This window comes from Pan troglodytes, chromosome 21, assembly GCF_028858775.2.
Source record: "Pan troglodytes isolate AG18354 chromosome 21, NHGRI_mPanTro3-v2.0_pri, whole genome shotgun sequence".
Taxonomy (NCBI): domain Eukaryota; kingdom Metazoa; phylum Chordata; class Mammalia; order Primates; family Hominidae; genus Pan; species Pan troglodytes.
Genome location: NC_072419.2, coordinates 66,179,290 through 66,205,936, shown reverse-complemented (window position 1 = coordinate 66,205,936; position 26,647 = coordinate 66,179,290). Strand labels below are relative to the sequence as shown.

General features: G+C 32.8%; 1 protein-coding gene across 5 annotated transcripts in view; it reads left to right on the top strand.

Annotated features, from left to right (window-relative positions):
• Positions 1–26,647, top strand: part of SYCP2 (synaptonemal complex protein 2) — a 91,828-nt gene that overhangs the window by 32,829 nt on the left and 32,352 nt on the right. For all 5 annotated transcript variants that reach the window (XM_063802690.1, XM_063802691.1, XM_063802692.1 and 2 more), the window contains 18 exons: positions 60–134; positions 595–741; positions 4,361–4,460; positions 5,286–5,446; positions 7,283–7,352; positions 7,676–7,733; positions 8,145–8,278; positions 8,420–8,856; positions 14,035–14,162; positions 14,905–14,941; positions 18,700–18,770; positions 18,863–18,920; positions 19,373–19,428; positions 19,846–19,903; positions 20,398–20,566; positions 22,793–22,830; positions 23,288–23,458; positions 25,353–25,551. In XM_063802690.1, the coding sequence (XP_063658760.1) occupies positions 60–134; positions 595–741; positions 4,361–4,460; positions 5,286–5,446; positions 7,283–7,352; positions 7,676–7,733; positions 8,145–8,278; positions 8,420–8,856; positions 14,035–14,162; positions 14,905–14,941; positions 18,700–18,770; positions 18,863–18,920; positions 19,373–19,428; positions 19,846–19,903; positions 20,398–20,566; positions 22,793–22,830; positions 23,288–23,458; positions 25,353–25,551 (2,167 nt within the window). The remainder of the gene's footprint in view (positions 1–59; positions 135–594; positions 742–4,360; positions 4,461–5,285; positions 5,447–7,282; positions 7,353–7,675; positions 7,734–8,144; positions 8,279–8,419; positions 8,857–14,034; positions 14,163–14,904; positions 14,942–18,699; positions 18,771–18,862; positions 18,921–19,372; positions 19,429–19,845; positions 19,904–20,397; positions 20,567–22,792; positions 22,831–23,287; positions 23,459–25,352; positions 25,552–26,647) is intronic.

Here is a 26,647-nt window from a genome sequence, read left to right as displayed (position 1 = left end):
ATGAAAAAGTGGAAAGAAAATGAAGAAAATGTCATCACTGTGAATTGATTTAATTTTAGGAATCTATCAGAAAACAAGGTATTTCAGTTGCCAAAACGTCGCTGCATATACTTTTTGATGCAAGTGGATCACAGGTATGTCTCAGACTTACTTGATTTTTATCACTGGGCTAAGTTTAACCATAACTAATGGAACAGTAATAAAGGTGTTGTTGGAGGGTGAATATATAGAAAACAAATGGTCTCAATATAAACAGTACCCCAATAAAATGTATATGATGTTTAAACATGTTATTAATGATAATTTTAGTGTAAAGAGTAGGGTTATTAATAAATATCAGTTTAGTAACTTTAAAACTTTAAAAAAGCAGTAAATGTCCTTCCATTAATGCCAAGCTTCTTTTATGTCTATTAGAGTTTGAAAAAATGGATGCTTTTTATTGGATCACTTTGTAAAAATTATAACAGCACATGGATAGAAAAGGGAAATAATTGAATATGTGAGATGAGTAGGAGCTTAAGACATCCAGTGATTGTTGATTACTTTCTGTGGTTTGCAGTTTTAAATACTTTTTTTTTTCATATTCTCCAACAGATTCTAGTGCCAGAAAGTCAAATCTCACCAGTCGGAGAAGAGCTCGTTAGTTTAAAGGAAAAATCAAAGTCCCCAAAGGAATTTGCTAAACCTTCAAAATATATCAAAAACAGTGACAAAGGGAATAGAAATAATAGTCAGCTTGAGGTAAAGATGGTGTCAAAATACTGGCTTATAAAACTACCATTGATCAAATCACTGCTATATATGAGTACTGAAAGAAGCATCTAGAATTTATATATTATTGGCCTTGATCAATCACATTTCAGAGTGTTTCTCCTACCTTTGACAAATGCAAACAAAAGATAGTGTGTGTCTTAGCAAATTGTGTACATGTATAGGGGTTAGAACAAGATACACTTTACAGTTGTAAATTACAAATCAGAGATAGATAAGATAACCTACTTCTTGAATGTATCCTTTTTGTTCTGTAATTGCATTTGGCTATAATGTAGAATAGAAATGTATAATGTTCTGTTTATTTGCATGAGGAAAAAAAAAGTATGAGGTTCTTTCTTTTACTCCTTTTCTTCCTCTTCCATTGAAGGACCTCCTCTAGGTCACATCCAAGAGAATAATTTCTCATAAATGGAACCCCTACCACCATACCTTGCTGTGACACTTGACATTGTCGATAGCCCCCTGTTTCTTAAGGTCCACTCCTTCAGCTTCCATTGTATACCACAGTTCCCTTTCTGCTTCTATTACTACATTAGAAAAACTTTCTTTCCATACCTCTTGGTAGGTTTGCTCTAAACCCAAAACCTTGATATCCAGCTTTTGGAACATCTTGTTGCCTTCTTTCTTAGAGAGCTTCCTTCATGTTCATAATGTGAGCTCTTAAAATGTAGCAGACTTTTCTTCAAAATTCTATAGCTGCATCTCTACTTGTTTTTCTGTATTTCCGTTTGTATGTCTCTTCAAGACCTTTCCTGAAGTCTAAGCTCAAACATTTTATCTTTTGACTAAAATCTGCATCTGTCTGTATTTCAGTAATACTACTGTTAATTTTTTTGGCAATATGCTTTATTTCAGCCTCTTCTCCCCTTGTATCTGGAACCAAGGTGCTTGTGATTATTCTTTCATAGTATCTGTGTCTCACACCCATTCTTTCTTGTTTCATCTGCCATTACGCATCTCAGCACACTTAGGTTAATACAGTAGACTCCTCGTAGGACTTTGTCACCACTGTTTTATCCTATGAGATACCCCGAATAATCAGCGATTTTCCTTAAATATCAGTATCTTGATAGCATTCTTCTACTCCAAAAGTTTTGTGATTTCTGTGTTCATCCCACTGACTGAATAAATTTTGGCTCAGTTCTGAGACTTTCTATAATTTAATTTTACCCTTTCTATTAAAACTGTAGTATGTATTCTCCCCTTTTGTAAGGTAGTTTGCTTTACTGTCTCTTTGCATGCCATGTTCATTCATGCCTCTAGATGTTCATTATTTGTTTCTTTTTTTACCTTTACCCATCTAAAGCATACTTAGATTTGCAAGTCTTGTTCATTTTCACTTTCTCTTTTTTTGCTTTCCTTTTAAAACATTTTACATATCTTTTTTTTTTTTTTTGTAGGAAGTCTTTTATTATACTTTAAGTTCTGGGATACATGTGCAGAACATGCAGGTTTGTTACATAGGTATACACGTGCCAGGGTGGTTTGCTGCACCCATCAACCTGTCATCTACATTAGGTATTTCTCCTAATGTTATCCCTCCCCTAGGCCCCCACCCCGCAACAGGTCCCAGTGTGTGATGTTCCTCTCCCTGTGTTCATGTGTTCTTAACTCCCACTTATGAGTGAGAACATGGGGTGTTTGGTTTTCTGTTCTTGTGTTAGTTTGCTGAGAATGATGGTTTCCAGCTTCATCCATGTGCCAGCAAAAGACATGAACTCATCCTTTTTTATGGCTGCATAGTATTCCATGATGTATATGTGCCACATTTTCTTTATCCAGTCTATCATTGATGGGCATTTGGGTTGGTTCTAAGTCTTTGCTATTGTGAATAATGCTGCAATAAACATACCTGTGCATGTGTCTTTGTGTTAGAATGATTTATAATCCTTTCAGTATATACCCAGTAATGGGATTTGCTGGGTCAAATGGTATTTCTGGTTCTAGATCCTTGAGGAATCACCACACTGTCTTCCACTTTCTTTTTATTTAGTTTTTGAGATGGAGTCTCGTTCTGTCACACAGGCTGGAGTGCAGTGGTGCAATCTTGGCTCACTGCAACCTCTGTCTCCCAGAGCCTCTGCTTCTTGGGTTCAAGTGATTCTCCTGCCTCAGATTCCCAAGGAGCTGGGATTATAGGCACCTGCCACCACACCTGGCTAATTTTTGTTTTTGTTTTTGTTTGTTGTTGTTGTTTTAGTAGAGACAGGGTTTCCTTGTTAGCCAGGCTGGTCTCGAACTCCTGACCTCAGGTGATCTGCCCTTCTCGGCCTCCCAAAGTGCTGGGATTACAGGCATGAGCCACTGCACCCGGCCCATTTTTTGATTTCTTCGTGGAGCTTTGCCTGATTATTTCAGTTTTTACTAATCTCTCACCTTTACGTAACTATAACTCTCACAGGCACTTCCATATATTTTGGCATGTTTATGTTACTATTTTGTTTTTTAGTCTTTTGTTCTCAATTAAAAGTGTCATTTATTTCCCCGAGATAATTAGCACATGAAAGCTATTTTTGGTGTCTTTATATCAGAATCATGTTGGGTGCTTATTAACAATGCTGATTCTTAGCCCCACCTTAAATCTGTTGAATCTTAAACTCTTGGAAAGGTCTTAAGCACACCAAAGTTCGAAAAACACCATACTACTGTTAAATACCTGTGCTCTGTTTTCAATAAGGATGAACTGTTTGAGGCATTTATATGAATAAGTAACTGTTCAGGTTCCATTCACTATGCCACTAAAAACTTAATTTCTCTAAGAAAAATCTGTTGGCTCAGAAGCTTGTTTTCTAGTTAATCTTAGAATTTTCTTTTCTCTTATCCTTTCCATCCTTCCCTCACGTTTCATATACATACCCACTCACAACTGTATCATTTTTTCCCCTGTTCTAGGGACAGGTGCCTTAAAACCAGCTCTTTTATGCCTCTCTGCAGTATGTCACCATCTACTTCTTAATATGGCATTCTCTGAAACTCCTGTCTCTTGTAGTCCCTGCCTCTGCTTATCTACTTCTGTCCCTCTTATAAATTAGTGTGAGATGATACGGGAGAAAACAAATCTTTATTGGAACCACTAGATTATGTGCCACTGAATCTATGAATTCCTGCAGCTACTTCACTCCAGTTTAGTCTTCACAGATTATTAGTACAATTTTCAAAAATGTGTGAATGTTTTGAAGAAAGCTTAACATGAAAGCACTCAAAATAATTTCATATAAATATGTAATCCAAACATCCTCATGATATAGAATAGGAAATTGCAAGCTATGGTTAACCAGATAAACTCAATATTGATAAAATATTTTCAGCTAGCATATAAAGGTACTGTACTTCATAGGTATGGATATTCTATAAATACTCTTTAAAACAATGTTCCTTACTTGTTTTAGCTACTTATTTAATACCAAACATGAAGATGAACCTTTCATATCAGCCTAAAACATGGAAATTTATGAATATTGTGTTGTTTATTTAAAAAACATATATCTTTGGCATGTATCAAGGCAAAATGTTATAAGTAAAATTGTAGGATATTTAATTTCAAAAAGACTGTGTTTACAGTGGTTGTTTTTCATCATGGTTTCAGAAAATTACTCCTAGCAAAAGAAAAATGTCTGAAGCATCAATGATTGTTTCTGGTGCAGATAGATACACTATGAGAAGTCCAGTACTTTTCAGCAACACATGTAAGTTTTATAGTTTTAAAAGATTTCTAACAATTATTTTAAAGGAGGCATTTTTTAAGGCAATTCTGAACATAATTTACATAAAGGATAAGTTTGGTGTATAAAAATTGATAAAATATGAACCACAAATGTCTTCTAATGGGAAGAAAAGTATAATGCTAACATATGAACAGAACAGTGTTCAAAATACTAATATTCGACATTAATAATTTATTATAATTTAAGCAGGACACAGCATATCTTACTGGTTAAAACACTGAATTAACCAGGCCAGGAGGACTTAGCTCCCCACTTCCAGCTGTGTGCTTTGTACAGATATCCTCTAGCTAAATTTAGAACCAGTTTTTTTTCTGTAAGTGGCACTTAAGTATCTATCTTATCAAGTTGTTTAGAGGATTAAATAAAAATCACTCATTTAATAAGTTATCTAGTGAAACTTTAAACAGTGCCTGATACATACTAAGAGCTAAATAAAAGTTTTAAAAAACCTGATACTGTGTACTAGTTAAAGTCTTAGTCTATATGACAACTTAACATTGACCTTCTGTTCTAAAAATCTTGTTGCCTACTGGCCAATTGCCTAGTATCTGACAGGCTCCCCAAACTTAATAGGTCCAAAATTAAATTAATCTTTCCACCCTTCCTGCATATTTTTCCTTCACTTATTATCTTGGTAGATGGCATCTATATTCACTTAATTATCTAAGCCAGAAACCTGGGAACCATCTAAGCATGTTCGTTTCTTACCTTCCTCATCGGAAAAGTACCTCAATAATAGCAATAGGTAAAAAAAGAAAAATCTGCAATCCTTGTCCTCCTTTTTAGCAATACCACCACGAAGAAGAAGAATTAAACCACCACTGCAAATGACGAGTTCTGCAGAGAAACCTAATGTTTCTCAAACATCAGAAAATAGAGTGGATAATGCTGCATCACTGAAATCTAGATCATCAGAAGAAAGACATAGAAGAGATAATACAGACAAAGTAACTTTACCTTGAAAGTATTTTAAAAATATTTTTTCAAGTAATTGTGGAAATATGTATTGAGCTAACTCCTTTTGCAAGCTGCAAGTATCTCATTTTGTTTAAAGCATTACCTTTTTTCCCCTAAATGTTTATTGCCCTTGAAAGTAGGGTCCTTCTGGCATTTGACTCATTTACTGTGCTTACAATAAGAGTTATGAATATTAATTCACTATAACTTGATTTATACATTTGGGGGCATAAATGAACCTGCCATAATTATTTAGTTTATTATACAAATTAGTGACTACTATGGGGAAGACTCTGGTATAGGAATGTGAAGTACAAGTGGACTGTGTCCTTAAGTTTCTCAAAATTTAGCATGAAAATTAGATACTAAGTTATATAAGCATTCTCAGATTTACACATATAGGATGCAGTAGGAACCAAGTAGAGGGTCAAGTGCCTAACCCCATAGCTAGAGGTGAGGGTGAAGATCAGGAGATGCTTTTTAAGAAAATATGGAGAGTGAATTGACTTTTGAAAGGTCAGTAAAGAGTCAAATGGATATTGAGGAGAAGGGCATTTGTTCCAGGTAGTTGAAAAGACAGAGCAGGAATGGATAAGAGAGAATAGTTTCTTGGAGAAACAGGAGGTGATCAGCGATGCAGATAAGCTTGTAAAGGAGGAACATCTAATAGCTGTTGTTTTTTCTGAAGTGTGAAGATGGTGAGTTTCTCCTGGAGATCTGTTGAAGTACAGGGTTCAGGGACATGTAAAGCTATGTGCAAGGTAATGAAGAGGCCTAAGAATAAGTGTTAGACAATGTTGACCCAGTTTAAATATGACTATGAATTTTATAGCATAAATATGTTCATAAATATGTACAATTTTCTCAAAGCTTAGTAGCCTTGGTGTTAATAGTAAGATGAGAACAGATGATGGATTCTATTTTTTTAATTTAAATGGGTATATGGTAGAAAGATAAAGGGTATGAGAGTTGAAGATATTAAAAGAAAATAGTCAAAGTAATGGTTCAAGTTGTCTAAGTGTTTCTTAATAAGGGGATTATTTTTCAGTTGTGCGACATGGTCCTAAATGTTGTAGGATGATAAGCATCCTAGCTAGGATTGTGCTTACCTATTGTCAGGCCCTCTGTCATTGTGACAACCCAAACCACACCTGCGTATTTCCATAATGTTCCCCTCCTAGTGAGGAGAATCACTGGCTAGAGTAAGAAGGAAAGGCAGCCAGGATGAGGCAAAATACCTTAGACTAAAGGGAATATTTTTCTGATAATAGTGGCAGATTTGTATTTGATCTGGATTAAGTGTTATCTTTGGCTATGGAAATAGGGAAGCTTGCTGTAGGAAAGCAGTTACCTGGGTAATGCAATAGATACTGTTACAAATAAAAAACTTACTAAACAAAAATCTTCCTCTTCAATATCTGATGATAATTCTGAAGAAACAGGAAAAGTGAAATATAAGAAAGAAAGAATGGACCATATCAAAATAGATAAAGCAGGCTATGTAATCAACAGCAGCAGGAGAGATTCCTCGTGGAGAGTCTAGAAATTGTCAGTTACAGATGAAAATTGAATTGTTATGCTAGCTATGGATGTGATCAGAAAATTTATGCAATATTCTGCCTCGTCTGCAGTGACAGTTTTCTTCTTGTGTTTCAGGATAGGGAATATTCAAAAACGGGCATAACGTTTATGAAATATATAAAAATAGTATCCAACTTTTCATATCAAGGCAGATTTGTTTTAAAAGACTCAAACCTTAATACTGTAACGTTTAGGTTTTCATGTAACATCTTAAGTTTACGTTAACCTGTTTCCTGTGTTTACAGCATATCAAAACTGCTAAGTGTGTAGAAAACACAGAAAATAAGAATGTTGAATTCCCAAACCAAAATTTTAGTAAGTACCTTGTGGTTTAATTTAGTCACTTTTTTAGAAAATGTATATACTTCTCCCTGTATTACCATTTAACCCCACTGGCTTTCATTGATTTGAAAAAGATTTACAAAGAATTTGTTTGACTTTGTGCAAGGAATTTTTGAGGTTACAAGGAAATATACAACCTTTGTTCCCCAGAAGTTTGGGTTTAAGAGAGAGGATGCAAAATCGATCAATCTGTTCATCCCAATATGTGAACCTTTATAGATTTCTATACTAACCTCCCTATCCCCCTGCCAACTGCATGAAAAAAATGAAAATATTATAATATTTGTTTTATTTAGGTGAACTCCAGGATGTTATACCAGATTCACAGCCAGTGGAAAAAAGAGATCATGCTATGTAAGTATGAGAAAACCATCGAATCATTTATACTAATGCTGTTTTCAGTGAATGTAACAGATGTGGAGGAAAAGGACTTTATATGATTAGAATGTAGTATTAATCATCTCTCAAGTATTATGACAGCACAATGGGGAATTATGTATATGGTTTTTTTCCCCATGTGGTCCAATATAACTCTTTTCAAGTGGAGAGACTTAAAATGAATGAGATTTTTAAAATGTATAAACAATGAATGTGTAGAAATATAACTTAGTTTAAATATACAGTAGAACTGTAAGATAAGGTAAATTTCCACATTATTTTCACATAAGTAATCGCTTTCAGTAAACATTGACTACATTAAAAATCAAGGTCTTAAAGTCATAGGCTAATGTTTTGTAACATTAAGCAAATTAATTTATTTTCTAGATTACCTGGTGTTTTAGACAACATCTGTGGAAATAAAATACACAGCAAATGGGCATGTTGGACACCTGTAACAAACATTGAACTATGTAATAACCAAAGAGCAAGTACTTCATCAGGAGACACATTGAATCAAGGTGAAACTTAGTTTTATCTATATGTAATAGTTCAGTGTTAATTTCCTCAAATGTCTAACAAGTATTAAAACAAATTTAACAAATTTTACATATGTCAACTTATTAATTTAAAAAGAATTAATTTCTCATTTTCCCCAATAGATATTGTTATAAATAAAAAACTTACTAAACAAAAATCATCCTCTTCAATATCTGATCATAATTCTGAAGGAACAGGAAAAGTGAAATATAAGAAAGAACAAACCGACCATATCAAAATAGATAAAGCAGAAGTAGAAGTTTGCAAGAAACACAATCAGCAACAAAATCATCCTAAATATTCAGGGCAGAAAAATACTGAAAATGCCAAGCAGAGTGATTGGCCTGTTGAATCTGAAACTACTTTTAAATCGGTTCTCCTAAATAAGACAATTGAAGAATCGCTGATATATAAGAAGAAATACATATTGTCAAAAGATGTGAATACTGCTACTTGCGATAAAAATCCATCTGCTAGCAAAAATGTGCAAAGTCATAGAAAAGCAGAGAAAGAATTGACTTCTGAGCTTGATTCCTGGGATTTGAAACAAAAAAAAATGGTGAGCTTTCAATGTGTTTTGATTTCTGCATATCCATAAGATGCCTACTTGATAAGAAAGAAAGAAACTTGATTAATTGCTACACATTTAACATGTGTAATACCTTGTTTAATTCAGTGCCCAGACTCTCAGAATTCCTCACTCACCTCTCCCTTGTCATAGCTCTGATAGAACAGTACTAGGCGCGTATCAGACATGTAAATATGTATAGAATTAATGAACCATGCAGTTCCTGTCTCTTCTTTTTAGGTTCCTCCCACTCTTTCCTTTTGACTTGGATATAGAACTGTTTGTACATTTCTTATAATTCTTACCTTTCTTTTTAATAAATGTTTTTTTTTCTCTCTTTGACTGTAACCATAGACTATGTTTTATTCAACATTTGTTTTCCTGCATGTCCTAGCACAGCCTTATACACAGTAGCATCTCAAATATTTTTTGGATGAATGCATTTAACCTTGACAAGGTTTTGCAAGAAAGTATGTGAATGGGTTGGAAGAGACTGTCTTCTATTGTAACTGTTACTCATCATTATTAGAGCTCCCACTTTCTTTTTCAGATTAATCATCTCTGGAGAACATCTCTAAGACATTTTTAGCTACTTTGCCACCAGACTTCCAGGGAAGAAAATATTACTTTTTTGTAACAGTTACGGGTAAATCATTTTTTCTTAACTATCAAAATGCAGATTAAGAACAATTTTTTAATTAGAATACATTTCCACCGCAGGTAATGCAATCTGCTTTTTGATATTTCTGAAATAATCCAGGTTTTATAGGCTTTTATTTTCATTTATCTTCTGTAGTAATGCTGATACCTGGGAAGCCAAATTTCTGGAGTCAATGTAAAATGTTAACACAATGTAACCTCTCAATGTGCAAATTATATTTAAAAGATAATTTGCAATTGTATATAATTAGGCATTATTTAATTTGTCTTGACCAGCCTCCTTTAAAATATTTTTTACACCTGCAGCTCACTTTTTATGCCTAATTTGGCTGTTTTCTTCTTTAATCATATTCTTTTGGGTCCCTTTTTTTCTTGGGTCCTAATATGTTATTTTCTCTTTCTCAGCTGCTGTTTACTTCCCTGAGTCCCAGGGAAAATAAGGTTCTTTTTGTCCAAACAAAGATCTGTCTTTAAATTTAAATTTTAAATTGCTTTCTTTGGTATTTAGAATAATTTCACATAATTTCCCTGAGCTAGTCATTTTTTTTTTCTGGGAGCACAAAACCTAATAATCTTTTCTAAGCTGTGCTCTGATTTTTAAAAAATCAACTTCCTGTTTTCAGAAATTGTCTTCAGTCCTTCATAGAGTCACTACCTGTATCCTATTTAGAATTTCCCACCAGTTCATGAATCACTGTCTCTACCTACCTACCTACCTACCTTCCTATCTACCTATTTATTTATTTATTTATTTATGTATTTATGTATTTATTTATTATACTTTTAAGTTCTGGGGTACATGTGCAGAACGTGCAGTTTTGTTACATAGGTATACATGTGCCATGGTGGTTTGCAGCACCCATCAACCCATCATCTACGTTAGGTATTTCTCCTAATGTTATCCCTCCCCTAGGCCCCCACCCCTCAACAGGCCCCAGTGTGTGATGTTCACCTCCCTGTGTCCATGTGTTCTTATTATTCAACTCCCGCTTATGAGTGAGAACATGTGGTGTTTGATTTTCTGTTCTTGTGTTAGTTTGCTGAGAAATGATGGTTTCCAGCTTCATCTATGTGCCAGCAAAGGACATGAACTCATCCTTTTTTATGGCTGCATAGTATTCCATGGTGTATAATGCCACGTTTTCTTTATCCAGTCTATCATTGATGGGCATTTGGGTTGGTTCTAAGTCTTTGCTATTGTGAATAGTGCCGCAGTAAACATACATGTGCATGTGTCTTTATAGTAGAATGATTTATAATCCTTTGGGTATATACCCAGTAATGGGATTGCTGGGCCAAATGGTATTTCTGGTTCTAGATCCTTGAGGAATCACTGTCTTCCACAACGGTTGAACGAATTTACACTCCCAACAGTGTAAAAGCATTCCTATTTCTCCACATCCTCTCCAGCATTTGTTGTTTCCTTACTTTTTAATGATCATCATTCTAACTGGTGCTAGATGATAACTGTCTTCTAAGGTAGCCATCTGTCTGATACTGTCTTTCTACTTACTGGATCACCCCAGAGCAACCTCTGTAGTTCAGTGGCACAGATTTCCCAGGCTGGCTCCAATTATACTGGAATTTCTGAAATCATACAGTATTTTGGAGAAGGTTCATTTTTGGTACATTTCTATCAAGACAAGTAAACCACTCTGATAATCTTAAGGGGACATTAATAACTTAGTACCTATTATATATAAGAACATATGGACTTAAAAATTGTTAAAATAGTAAATTTTGTGTTTACTAGATTTTTGTGTATATTACTACAACTAAAAAACCTATATGCCTGATAACCAGAGAAAAGTAAATATAAAATCAGGAGACCTCATATCTTTAAGAATAATATTGGAGTTTATTAAAACTAAGTTATCTAAATTATGCTGAGAATAATTCTTATTTTGTAGTCCTTTTACTTTTAAAAAAATCATTTTTGGAGCAATTTTAGTCCCAAAAATGAGTTGAAAGTATAGAGACTCCTCGTATACCCATTTACCCATTCCCCTATTATTAACATCTTGCATCACTGTGGTACATTTGGTAGAATTGATGAGTCATTATTGATAAATAATGATTATTAACTCAAGTGCTTAGTTTACATTAGGCTTCATGCTTTGTTGTACATTCTGTGTGTTTTGACAAATATGTAGTGAAGTGACATATCTACCATTACAGTATTGCACAGAATAGCTTCAGTGCCCTACCATTCCCCTGTGCTCCACTTGTTTGTTCTTTCAACTAGGAATGTATTAAATTTACAGATCGTTAGGAAGAACTGACATCTTGACAATATTGAGCTTTCTATCCATATATGTGGAATATCTCTTCATTTATTTAGATCTCCTTTGATTTCTTTCATCAGACTTCTGTAGTTTTTCTCTCGTACATGTTTTGTTAGATATACATCTAAGTATTTCTTTTGGCAGTGCTAATGTAAATTATATTGTGTTTTTGATTACACTTGTTCATTGTTGGTTTATAAGAAAGTGGTTGACTTTTGTATATTAACCTTGTAATTTGCAATCTTGCTACAATTGCTTATTACTTCCAGTAGTTTTGTTGCTAATTCTTTGAGATTTTCTACAGACAGTGATGTCATTTGTGAACAAAGACAGTTTTATTTCTTTTTTCCCAATCAATATACCTGTTATTTCCTTTTTCTGTCTTATTGCATTAGCGAAGAATTCCAGAACAATGTTAAAAAGAAGCAATGAGAAGGGACATTTTTGCTTTGTTTCTGATTTTAGTAGGAAAAGCATCTCGTTTCTCACCATTAAGTGTGATGTTAGCTGTAACTGTTTTTGTAGATGTTCTTTATCAAGCTGAGAAAGTTTCCATTTATTCCTAGTTTGCTAAGGGTTTTTTATCGTGAATCTGTGTTGGATTTTGTTAGATGCTTTTTGTGTATCAATTTATATTGATTGATTGATTATTTTAAATTAGCCTGTTATGATGGAGTACATTAATTTTCAAATGTTGAATCTGTCTTGCATACCTAGAATAAAATCTACTTGGTAATAGTTGCATAATTCTTTTTATACATTGTAGGATTTGATTTGCTGATATTGCTGATGTTGCGGATTTTTGTGTATGTGTTTATGGGAGATATTGGTTTGTACTTATACTTGTTTGTAATGTCTTTGGTTTTGGTATTAAGGGGACATTGGCCTCATAGACTAAGTTAGGAAGTAGTTCCTACTCTTCTATCTTGTAGAAGATTGTGGAGAATTGGCATAATTTCTTCCTTAAATGTTTGATAGAGTTCACAAGTGAACTCTTTCTGGTGTTTTGGTAGGATATCAAGTATTCATTCCATTTCTTTAATAGATATAGGCCTAGTCAGATGATCTGTTTCTGTTTACATAGGTTTTGGTAGATTGTGTCTTTCAAGGAATTGGTCCATTTCATCTAGCCTATCACATTTGCGGGCATGGAGTTCATAATATTGACTTATTTTTATGTCTATGTGATCAGCAGTGATGGCCCTTCTTTCATTTCTGATAGTAATTTCTGTTTTTTTTTCTCTTTCTTCTTAGTTAACCTGACTAAAGGTTTATCAATGTTATTGATCTTTTCAAAGAAATGGTTTCTCCTTTTTTCAGTTTTTTATTCTTATGGGTAGAAACATTTTTAAAAATGTCTGCAAAGCACTCTGTACAGTTCTGTTAAAAACAACAGGTGCTGGAGAGGATGTGGAGAAATAGGAACACTTTTACACTGTTGGTGGGACTGTAAACTAGTTCAACCATTGTGGAAGACAGTGTGGCAATTCCTCAAGGATCTAGAACTAGAAATACCATTTGACCCAGCCATCCCATTACTGGGTATATACCCAAAGGATTATAAATCATGCTGCTATAAAGACACATGCACACGTATGTTCATTGTGGCACTATTCACGATAGCAAAGACTTGGAACCCACCCAAATGTCCCTCAATGATAGACTGGATTAAGAAAATGTGGCACATATACACCATGGAATACTATGCAGTCATAAAAAAGGATGAGTTCATGTCCTTTGTAGGGACGTGGAAGAAGCTGGAAACCATCATTCTCAGCAAACTATTGCAAGGACAAAAAAACACCGCATGTTCTCACTTGTAGGTGGGAATTGAACGATGAGAACACTTGGACACAGGAAGGGGAACATCACACACTGGGGCCTGTCGTGGGGTAGGGGAAGGGGGGAGGGATAGCATTAGGAGATATACCTAATGTAAGTGACGAGTTAATGGGTGCAGCACACTGGCATGGCACATGTATACATGTGTAACAAATCTGCATGTTGTACACATGTACCCTAGAACTTAAAGTATAATAAAAAAAAATTATCTTGAGTTATTTTAATGCCTAACAAAGCTCAAACTTACTAAACAGTTGACTCTCTTTATTTCTCTCTGCAGTTATAAATAGAACCAGATTTATCTTAAAAGTTTTTTTCAGCCTTTATTTTTCCTTTAAAGATTAACTGGTAGAGTTTAAAAGTAACTTACAATTTTTTTCAGAGAGAAAAGTCAAAAGGGAAAGAATTTACCGATGTAGCAGAATCCTTGATAAGCCAAATCAATAAAAGATACAAAACAAAAGATGACATCAAGTCTACAAGAAAATTAAAGGAGTCTTTGATTAACAGGTATGTTCTTAAATTTCAGACATGAATATTTTTCTGACAGATACAACTATATTACACAATTTTAAAAAGGTTAATTTTAAACATAGGTTCAGATAATGTAACTTTTCAGTAGAAAACACATGGTTACTTAATACTTTTATAAATAGTAGGTGTTTAAATTACACAAGAAGGGAACTAAATTTGAAATTTGTCATTCTATTGTCTAGTTACATTTTATATAGGATCAAAAAACACATCAATACAACATACCATTTTAAAAATCTTTAGGATGTAGACATTGTACTTACTGAATCTAGTAATGAATAAATATATTTAAATACATTGCTTAATGAAATACAGAATTTAACCAGATATGAGTTTTTTTGTAGTAAATAGTACATTCTTTGCAGTCTTTCCAAAGATTGTTTATTACAAAATGTCTATTTATAGTCTATTAGGTGGTTAATTCAAGTTTACGTTAATTCTGGCCTTACTATAGGTCATGAATAAATGATTCTTATGGTGGAATCATTCATTTTAAATTCACACTTTCTGCTGCATTAATGATTCAGCTTCGAATGCTCTATTATAAGTGCTGTTTACTGTGAGTGAAGTAGCAAAACTATCAGACTATTACTGTTACATTTTGGTTATTTTTAACATTGAATATAAATTTAGTGACAAACATGGTTTATCTTAAAATGACTTTTATGATATTGATACTGATTTGCTTTTTCAATTTTGACAAAATCTTTTTTTACAGTGATTTTTCAAACAAACCTGTTGTACAACTCAGTAAGGTAAGTGTTATTTACTTAACTTCACCAAATCTATAGTCAAACTCAATATTTGACCATAAACACTAAAATAGCATAGTGGTAAAATGGAATTTGATACGATGTTTTCAGAATATTGCTAAATGAATGATAACCACTGACAGGTTTAATAGCAAGTACTCAAAATAGCCCTCCAACCTTCTGTTTTTCAAATAAAAAGCTTCTTTTACACATATGAGCATAATATTTTTACTTTTTGGTACATGATTCAGTATATCCTTATCGCGCGTGCGCGCGTGTGTGTGTGTGTGTGTGTGTGTGTGTATTTTTTTAATAGCCGATCCCATCTCTCCTAACAATTAGATCCTACTGAAGTTCCAATTTTGTTTAAAAAAAACCTTTACTCTTTATCCAGGCTTATAATATAAATTATCTTTTTTCTAACCTCACAGTTGCTCTCTGTGTCCACTTAATATTTCAAGTTTTGAAGTTCACCCTCTGTAAGTTCTTCTTGAATGTTTTCTCCCCTGTCGAGGCCAACTCCTATCAGCCCAGTTTCGGTTCTGATTTCTAATCTCTGGATTGTTACAATAGGCTTTATGTGTTAATAATTTTCTTTGCCTCTAGCATTTCTCTGTGTCAATCCTTACATCACATTCACTACCAGCTTTTTTTCTTTCTAAAGCACACAGCTCCAATCATGCCACTTTCTTGTTCAGAAACCTTTTTTTGGTCCCTGTTGCTTATTGAATTAAATGGAAACATAGACTGGCTCACTTTTCCCTTTAAAAGATTGTCTTGTTTCTTAATTTTCTAGGCATGTCATGCATAACTTGAGGTTTCCTGAAGTAAGTCTTTCCTAAGTATTCTCTTTTTCTTCTCCCTTTGCAATGAACTTTAAACTGAGTCAGTAGGCTCTCTCACCCTCTTATCTGATTATTAAAATATTTCTCTTTGTACCTTCCTTATGAAAACTTTCCAAGATGCCCTGACTCAAAAACCCATTTGGCAAGAATTCTGAATCTGTACAATAGAGTGTTTTGGTACCTTTTAAATTTTTATTTATTTTTGCTATTTTACTCATGGGTTTTTTCTTCTGTTTTTTCACTATATTTTGAATCATCTTTGTATTTTCTGTAATATTTTTGTGCTCACCTTTGTATTCTCTATAATACCATTGCTGCCTTTTGCTTACCTTCTTTAACATCTTTGCTCATTTTTACATATTCTGTAACAGCACACAAACGATGCAACAGGTGAATGAACATATGTATGCAAGCACTGGTAAAAATCATACTGGGAAGGATAAGTCAGATAAATGATCAGAGGAGTAATATATTGAGAGATAACCTTTTTAAAATAATGCAAATACGTCTATATAAAATAACGGAAAGAAATTGAAGATGAATCACAACATAAAATTAATATTTTAGGTTTTAATATTTCTAACTTACTAATTATTTCTGATCAGTAATCAATTATTTAGTGATATTTAATCATAGTACATTTCTTTAATACAGTATATTACAATTAATTTATTAAATGTTATTTAACTTCTTTTTTTGCCCTCACTACTTTGAGATCTGGTTGAATATATTTTTAGTTGTGGGCTGTATAAATAATTTAACACATATTTTTTTCCTAACAATACTAGTTAATTGATAGCTTTTTGACTCTTTTACATGAGATTTTACATAAACCTTAGCCTCTCTCAAAGTTTTCTATTTAAAAGTTTAAAGCAAATGAGAGTCCAAAACAAAGGAAAAGCATGCTTGGTTTGTGGTGATGGCATCACCAAAATTTAGCTTATAGAATTCCAGTAAGGAGGTCATTTATTTACGTACAACAATGTCAGTAAGTATTAAGGTTAAAGGATTTTATTAGATTTACAATATTTTCTATTGTATTTTTACTATTTAAGTCTCTGATATTTAAAGAAGTGTTTTTTTATTGTATGTATTTAAGGTGTATAACATGATATACATAGTGAAATGGTTACTATAATCAAATTAATGTATTCATTCATCTTTGTGTGTGTGTGGCAAGAACGCATAAAATCTACTCTTAGCAAATATCCCAAATATAATAGGTTGGTGCAACAAACTATTATATAATACAATACTGTATTATATATAGTTGGTGTACTATACAATACTATTAATAGTCCTCATGTTCTGCATTATATCTCTAGACTTACTCATCCTACATATCTGCAACTTTGTATCCTTTGATCTCCCTTTTTGCTTCCCTCCTGCCATCCTCTGGTGACCACTGTTTTATTATCTTACGTCTATAGATTTGACTTTTTTTTTTTTTAAGATTCCACATATAAGGGAGATCATGCAGTATTTTTCTTTCTGTCTGGTTCTTTCACTTAGCATAATGTCCTCTTGTCTTGGTTCATCCATGTTATAGCAAATTTCAGGATATACTATTTTTAAGGCTGAATAATATTTCTTCATATATATACACGCACCACAGTTTCTTTATCCATTCATATGTCAGTGAATACTTACTTTGTTTCCATGTTTTGATTATTATAAATACTACTGCAATGAACATAGGAATGCAGATACCTTTGTTTGTTTGTTTGGAGACAGAGTCTTGCTCTGTCCCCCAGGCTGGAGTGCAGTGGCGTGATCTTGGCTCACTGCAACCTCCGCCTCCCTGGTTCAAGCAATTCTCCTGTCTCAGCCTCCTGAGTAGCTGGGACTACAGGCGCATGCCACCATGCTCAGCTAATTTTTGTATTTTCAGTAGAGACAGGGTTTCACCATATTGGTCAGGCTGGTCTTGAACTCCTGACCTCAGGTGACCCACCCACCTTGGCCTCCCAAAGTGCTGGGGTTACAGGTGTAAGCCAGTGTGCCCAGCCCTAGGAGTGCAATTATATATATGGGTGGTGATTTAATTTATTTTGCATATATTTTTATTCAGTTTAAGGAGAATGTTACAAATGTAAGATTTATGTTAGTGGAAGCACAACTAGAAAAATATTTTAAAATGCACATTATTTGTTTGCCACATAGAGTAATGTACAAGTTTTTTTGTTGAGGTAAAATATACATATAAAATTTACCATCTTTATCATTTTTAAGTGTACATTTCACTGGTAATATATATATATTTTTAATCCCTTTGTTCCCCCCCTACTCCTTCCTACTCTTCCTGGCCTCTGATAATCACCGTTCTACGCTCTATCTCCATAAGATTCACTTTTTTAGCTCCCACTTATGAGTGAAAACATGCGGTATTTGTCTTTCTGTGTTTGGCTTCTTTCACTTTACTTTGGCCTCCAGTTACATCCATGTTGCTACAAGTGACAGGATTTCATTCTTTTTTTATTGCTGAATAATATTTCATTGTATATACACATACTACATTTTCTTTATGCATTTATCCACTGATGGACACTTAGGTTTCAATAATGCTGCAGTAACCATGGGTGTGCAGATACCTCTTTGGTATATTGATTTCCTTTCTTTTGGATATATACTCAGTAACTTGCTGGATCATACCGTAGTTCTATTTTTAGTTTTTTGAGGAAACTTCACACTGTTATTCACAGTGGTTGTACCACCATTTGCATTCCACCAACAGTGTATGAGGCCCACATCCTCACTAACATCTGTTATTGCCTGTCTTTTTGGTACAAGCCATTTTAACTGAGGTGAGATGACATCTCATTTTTTGATTTGCATTTCCGATTAGTGCTGTTGAGCATTTTTTCATATACCTGTTAGCCATTTAATGATTTTTTTATAACCCTCTTTTCTATTCAGGAAAAAGTTCAGAAAAAAAGCTACAGAAAACTGAAGACTACCTTTGTTAATGTTACTTCTGAATGCCCAGTGTAAGTATTTTTTGTAATATTTTTCATTTTCTTCATATTTGAAGAGACTACACATATTTAAGTGGAGCTAATATTGCTCTTCATTTTCACAGGAATGATGTTTACAATTTTAATTTGAATGGAGCTGATGACCCTATCATAAAACTTGGAGTAAGCTAAAATACCAAGATACTTTGTATTTACTCAGAAGTTACATTGTATTTACCATGCAGTTATTACATAGTATGTTTTTAATGTGCATCCTCATATGCTTTAAAATTTTTAAGAAATATGTAATAATATTTTGGATAACCAGCCTACGTATATTTAGGTGGCTTTTTTTTTTTAATTTTTGTTTTGGAATAAGGTAGAGAAAAACAAGCAATTGTGGGGTAGAAAGCCTTCACTACCAAGAAAATCACCTTTCTTATTGATGAAAAAAAAAACTATTCTATTTTTAGTGTATTGTATTTTCTTTTCAAATACAAATATTGTAGTAAAGTTAATTTTATGTCAAATCTTATGATTTTGTGAAGCAAAACTAGATTTTATGTTTATTCCTTTTAATTCTTGTTTATTTTGACACTGACACCTCTTTTTTTTAATGTTTATTTACAATATAGATCCAAGAGTTTCAAGCTACAGCTAAAGAAGCTTGTGCGGATAGGTCAATTAGATTGTAGGTATTTTTATTAGATTAAAATATTCTGATCTTCTTTTTTTTCTCTTAAATATCTCCTCCCAGTCTTAGAGTTTTTTAACAAATGAGAAGAGTGAATAAAAATGCTAGTCATTATTACTCTCATTATGATTCTGTTACTTCAACATTTACTCTTTAAATTAATATGCAAATTATCATCACTTTGAATATTAGTTGTATATCCTAGATCATAAAGCTAAAAAGACTTAGTAGTTCTTTAATCCAACATAGTTATTTTATAACTGAGGTCAGAGAGGATAAGTGGCTTGGCCAGAATAATATAGCTAATTAGTGAAAAAGTTAAGACTGAAAACTCAGGTCTAATTGTCCATTGTGTATTACCTTAAGAAACAAGTATGAACGGTATTTTTTAATTAATACATATTTTTGTTTAAGGGTAGGTCCAAGGAATCATGATGAACTTAAATCTTCTGTCAAAACAAAAGATAAAAAAGTAAGTTATAATATCTCAATATGTCTATTAGAAGTAGTATTTCTCTTAATTTTTAATGTTAAAGATTATCAAAAACAAGAAAACAAAAACATTTTGATTGTTTTATTTATGCAACTATCCACCTTCCTATTATGAATTTTCTTATGGTCTTTCAGCTATTTGTAATCATCTAATAAAAGAAATGCCATGTTTAGTTTTTTTAATATGTATACTATTAGGTTATACCTCTCTGGAAATAAGTTGTTTTGATTTAACTTTGAATTAACAACATCAACACCAAAATACAAATATCGTTATCTGATCTGGTTTTCCAAGTGACTTTCTTGGATAGGTTATTAATGCCATCCTAAATTAGGATGTTAAGAAATGACAAGTTAGTTTTCCTGTTTTGGGTTTTGTTTTTTGTTGTTGTTGTTGTTGTTTTGGTTTAACTTACCTTGCATGACATAATGAGATGTAGTATTTCTTCATGCATTTCAAACTTTTTTTTATAGATTATAACAAATCATCAAAAGAAAAATCTGTTTAGTGATACTGAAACAGAGTACAGATGTGATGACAGCAAGACTGATATTAGCTGGCTAAGAGAACCAAAATCAAAACCACAGCTAATAGACTATAGCAGAAATAAAAATGTGAGGAATCATAAAAGTGGAAAATCAAGTAAGAAATTATCTTTTGGATAAATGTTGCAAATGATTTTGCAGTTTATTTCAATTATTGAAAATGCTTTATATAAGCTTATTGTATTTAGACTGTTCATTACCACATACTTTCATGGATAGGACAAAACACTAGTTTTATGTTTTTTGTTTTATTTTAGTAATACGGTTATATTTATTTTTAATAGGACCTTAGGGACACAAATTATGACTTATCATTATCCTTGGCTCATGATTCTCGTCACTTGTCTACTCATGGCCCAGTATTATCCAGTTATTTAGCTAATTATTGTGAATAATATACCAAGTACTCATGAACCCAACACCTTTAAGACCAAGGCTTGAACTTTGACACTAATCTATATATATTTACATGTATTTACATTTGTGTGTGTGTGTATAAAATATATATATTTATATGTTTATGTGTGTGTGTGTATATATATATATTTATATTTACTAAATATCCCATCTTCTTGCTGCACCCAACACGCATCCTTTTTTAGGAATTTATATAGACACAAAAAATATATCAAAAGGAAAACAGTTTTCTTCCAGATATTTTTTTTTTGGGGGTCTAAGTTTTCCACAAAGTATTTTCCTAGAAAGTGGCTTCTGCTTTCTCTGTGATAGTGAATCTCCTGAAGCAGTTGGTAAGAGTTTCAGGTATAAGTTTTGGCTAGAGAGAATTACCATTTTCATAGCTGAACATCAATTTCAACGTTTGCTAAAACAAAGATTTTATATGTTGCATTTTTAAAAGAAGACTTAACTCTGTGCTTTTCAACTAAATGTATATTTATTTTAAGGGCATCAGCTTTCATTTTATTTCAGGATTAAAAATAACCAGTAGTTACCTAAAAATAGAAGTGAATTTTGGCATGTGTTTAGAAATGAAGCTGAATCTTGAAATTTAGGTGAGAGGTCACCAGATACATGAGGAAGTAAAGCAGCAGGATTATCATATATAAAAGGGAGAGAAGTATGGAATAGAATAGTATATTCAGGGAATGCAGTATTGAGGTATTTGGTACATAGATCATATTTATGGGAAAATGGTGAAAGGTGAGGCTAGATTGCATCATAGTCTGAACCTTGAAGCAGCCAAAGATAAATATAGTAAGATTCACATGCCCTCAGGGAGCTTACAGTCTAGTGGGAAGACGTACAAATAAAAACATTTATAACATGAAGTAGAAGATTAGAGATCTCACGAAGATGTTAGAGGTTAGTGTCATCACTAAATATTTATAAAATTTAACTTACGAAATTGAAATTCTGTATGAATTCTTTTGTTTAAATTATTGAATAACTACAAGTTAACGTGTTTGAGTTGACTTATTGCCAAGATTAGAGGACCTCTCTTCCAAAACAGCTTTGCTTCCTTTGCTTGGATAATCTTATTTCTTAGGTTTCAGAGACTATTTGGAAAGATAACATTATGCTTGAAAGGCAAAAAAGAAGTGAGACTAAAGCTGCTATCAATAATATGGGTAAATCTTATTAACATTGTGATGTATGGAAAATAAATCGTAGGATATTATACAGGACATGATATTTTATAAATCTCATTATATTGTTTAGAGATTTATATCTATGTAATAAAACTTGTTTTTAAAGCAAGTAACTAAGACCTGCAGATTTCAGGACAGTAATTACCTTTTAGCAGAAGGGACACGGAGGATGGTATAAGAGAGCATACGTAAGTAGATTCAGCATTATACACAATCTGGTTCTTAAATTGAGTGGTAGATTTATAGGTGTTAACTTTTTAACTTATGCTGACATATTCTCTTATATGTTTAAAAAGTTCTATAAAATAAAGGAGAGGGAGGAAAACTGGCAATTCATATCATAAGAAACACTTTACAGTAAAAGTTATCAATTCTTGAAAATTACATTTTTGAATGAGTTTAAAAATGGTGCCAATCAGAGATGTGGTACAATTGGGCTACTAAAAAGTTCTGGGAAAGGAAAAGCTTCCAAAATAGTGTATTGTGAGGCCAGATTCTTCAGCAGAAGAGGTGAGAAGATTACGGTGTCAGGAGGGCTGGTATCCTGGTGGCCTGAGGCCACATGGAGGTTCACTTATTAAATGCTAACACATGCTTTAAAAACTTACTACTTTTTATTATTTTAATTTAAATATGCTGAAATGATGTTCTAATAAATTTAACGCCTATTCTTATTTACTGTGAAAATTTAACCTTATTTTTCTGAATTACAGGATCATCCTTGGAAAAGGGACAGCCAAGCTCTAAAATGGTAAGCCAAGAAGTTTGTGTTCAAACATCTCTTTAAAATTATTTTTTCTTGCCATATAAAAATAATTCATCATCTCATAATCTTATCCTTGTTATCAGTTATGTGTTTTATGTACCTCTTCCTTCTTTTGCACACTTTCTCCTGGTTCTTTTTAAATCATACTGGCCTTTGTTTGACTCCATTTTATTCTGTGCTTTTAGGTATTTTTAAAATCTTTTACTTCAGTTAGATAGTATATATCAGGCTTCTCAGGGACTTAATGGTAGGGATACAGAGATGGTAAAGATGATAACTGGAATGGGAAGATAAAAATCCATTAATTTAAAGTATGTTAATCAAGAATCATTCTTACAAATATTTTATGTAAAACTTGTCACAGTGCCAATTTTATAGCAAATTGCTTGTATTTCTTGTACCTCAAATATTGATCTAATATTCAGGAATTTTTCTCCTAAAGACACCCAGTAAAAATATCATGAAAAAGACGGACAAGACAATTCCGGAAGGAAGAATCAGACTTCCACGAAAAGCAACCAAAACAAAAAAAAATTATAAAGATCTCTCAAATTCAGAATCAGAGTGTGAACAAGAATTTTCACATTCATTTAAAGAGAACATACCAGTAAAGGTAAATAGATACAGTTCAGATTAATTTCTAAAAGCCTCTTAAAATACTAAATATATATTTTTGTAAAAAATGTCAAATTTATCTTGTTACTTCTTAAGAGTTAACTTCCTTTATGACAAAACTTAAATAATAATTCTAGAAATTTGCCCTTAGGCAATATAATGCTAAATTTTGTAATAAGTTGGCATTTTTGTTATAAAACAGATGTCTGAATCTAGTGAAATTATAACTTGATGATAGTATCTTTGAAAGGGAGAAGTACTTAATCTTCTAAAATTAGGCTTTAATAAAGTATAGCATGGAGAAGCTGTGTGTCTGTTGAGTGAAAGCAAAACATTGGTGTCTGAGGTTCTTCCCACACACTGGCCCACCTGTCACCATCCCTTACTTCTTCCTTATGTCTCATAATGTCCAGACACATTCCCAGTCACCTGTTTTTGAAAGCAAAGTTAAATATTTATTTATTTGTCTGGCAGTCTATCATCTATAGAAGTAATGAGATGTCAGTATAATTTCATTTTTTCTTTACTTGAATATTCAATAGTTTTCTATAACTCCAATTATGGGAAAAATATATATACTTATATTACTATTTTAGTATAGTGTATGTGTATAGTATATAAATATATGTAGTGCTTACAATGTGTCAACTGCTATATTAAGCACTTTACAGATTTAATGTCTTAAAATCTCATAAGTACTATAGGTAATTAGTACTATTAGTGTCATCCCATTTTACAACTGAGAAAATTGAGGCTCAGAGAGAAGGAATTTGCTCAAGGTCACACAACTAGGAAGTGGTAGGTCTAGGATTTGAAACCAGAGAGTCTGGCACTAAAGATAGGTTTCTGAACAGTATAGTGTGCTGATTTGACATCATAAACTTCCATCTCTTCTTTTTTGCAATCTTATCTCTTACCCAAAATACTTTAAAGACTTCCTAACTTAGGTCTACATTTTCTATCACTTCTTCTTCTTTTTTTTTTTTTTTTTTGAGACACAGCCTCGCTTTGTCACCAGGCTGGAGTGCAGTGGTGTCATCTTGGTTCACTGCAACCTCCGCCTCCAGTGTTCAAGCGATTGTCCTGCCTCAGCCTGCCTAGTAGCTGGGACTACAGGCGCACGCCACCACGCCCAGCTAATTTTTGTATTTTTAGTAGAGACTGGGTTTCACCATGTTGGTCAGGATGGTCTCGATCTCTTGACCTCATGATCTGCCCGCCTCGGCCTCCCAAAGTGCTGGGATTACAGGCATGAGCCACCGTGCCCAGCCTTCTGTCACTTCTTAAAGGAAGTTTACCATACAAATAGTCATATGCCTTCTCAAGCCACCTCTCATCTTATCCCTCTTCAAAGGAAGACCCTAAAAATATCTCTATTGTCAGATATTCAGAGCATCAAAATGCCATTCCAAGCTTTTTTCTACCCTTCTCCAGTGTATGCCCAGAACTGTGAAATGGTCAGATAGTATAACCTGTGACTCCCAAAAAAGACCTGTGCCTCTCAACTCCCTCTGTTCTTGCGAAGTCTTCTCTATTCGCAGTATGTCTTCCCCTTTCTACCTTCTTTCACAAACTCCTTAGTATCTCAAATACTATGAAATTTAGGAATGCTTTCTAATTTCCCTAAACTGGATATAATCTTTGAACCCTCAAAGAAGGCTATTTGTATCTCTTAAGATATTTATTATAGTAAATGTATTATATTCTCCTGTGAATTTGTCTTATGGCTTCTAGTATATTAGAAAGTCTTTCACTGCTCATGTCTAGGTCCTTGTTATGCCTGTATGTGGTAATATACAACATTTAATAAATATTTGAATATAATTTGTTTTATGTGTCCAAGTGTAAATATTTGTACTTGAGTATAATTTGAAAGTTATTGATACATTTAGGAGGAGAATATCCATTCCAGAATGAAAACGGTAAAGCTACCAAAGAAACAACAGAAAGTCTTCTGTGCTGAAACAGAAAAGGAACTATCAAAACAATGCAAAAACTCATCTCTACTAAAAGATGCTATACGAGATAATTGCCTTGACTTATCTCCCAGATCTTTATCTGGCAGTCCATCATCTATAGAAGTAACGAGATGTCAGTATAACTTTGTTTTTTCTTTACTTGAATATTCAATAGTTTTCTATAACTCTAATTATGGGAAAATACAATTTTAAGACTAATTTTGAGGGGTATTTATAATTATAGTAGTTAAAACTTCATTGTTAAGCTAATTAATGCTAGTAACTTGACTTTTGATAACATGGGAACAATGCTACTAGGATACTGATGTTTTTCATGTTAGGAAGTTAAAGAGCAAATGCTTTAATATGGAAAATAATATATATTCACAAATTATAACTTAATCTTAAAAAAGTACTTAATTTTAATGTGCTTTTTTTTAGCTCAATATATATTTAATAACATGAGAATTTTTGGAGAATTCTGTTTTTTCTATTTACATTTCATTAACAAAAGTCCAAAGAATATCTTCCTCATTCTGTGGACCCACACTGGATTAATACCGTATACAGTTGAGGTTATGCTTTTATTTTTAAATGATTGCTAAAGAAAAATTCATATTCTTTGGAGCTCTGGTATATGTGTATGCCTTTCTAGTATAGAAAGTATAAGTTTGCCCTTTTTATACCATTTTTGTTTCCTTGTAAGGACATTTTAAAGCATTTCTAAATGCTAATCATTTCAGTTAAAATACAAGACTTAAATCAGTTAGTATACTTCTGCTTCCTCTAAAGTAGCTATTGTGTTCTCAGTACTAAGGACCACTATGAAATTTCACATAAGCGCATACTCAGGAGATAGATGTACATGCCCTGATTCGATCTGAAAATTGTCTGAGGATTTATTTATATTAAGATTTATTCCAGCAGTAAATTTTCTAATTTTTATGTGAAAGATGTAGAGCAGATGATTTCTCAAGCCTTTTTCAATCATAAAATTTTGTGATGTGTATATATAACACAATCAGCTATGATGTCAGAATACTCAAGATAATACTTAGGTTGATGCTTATATTTCAGGTCATACTGTAGATATTTTTGTTGGAAAATGTTTTGAAAGTTCTTGTTACAAGTACATTTTAAATTCAGCCATTTTGTTTTTCAGTCTTACAAATATTTTAAATATAACTTGGTCTTAATATTTTTAAAGCTATCCTTTTTTATAGCTAAGA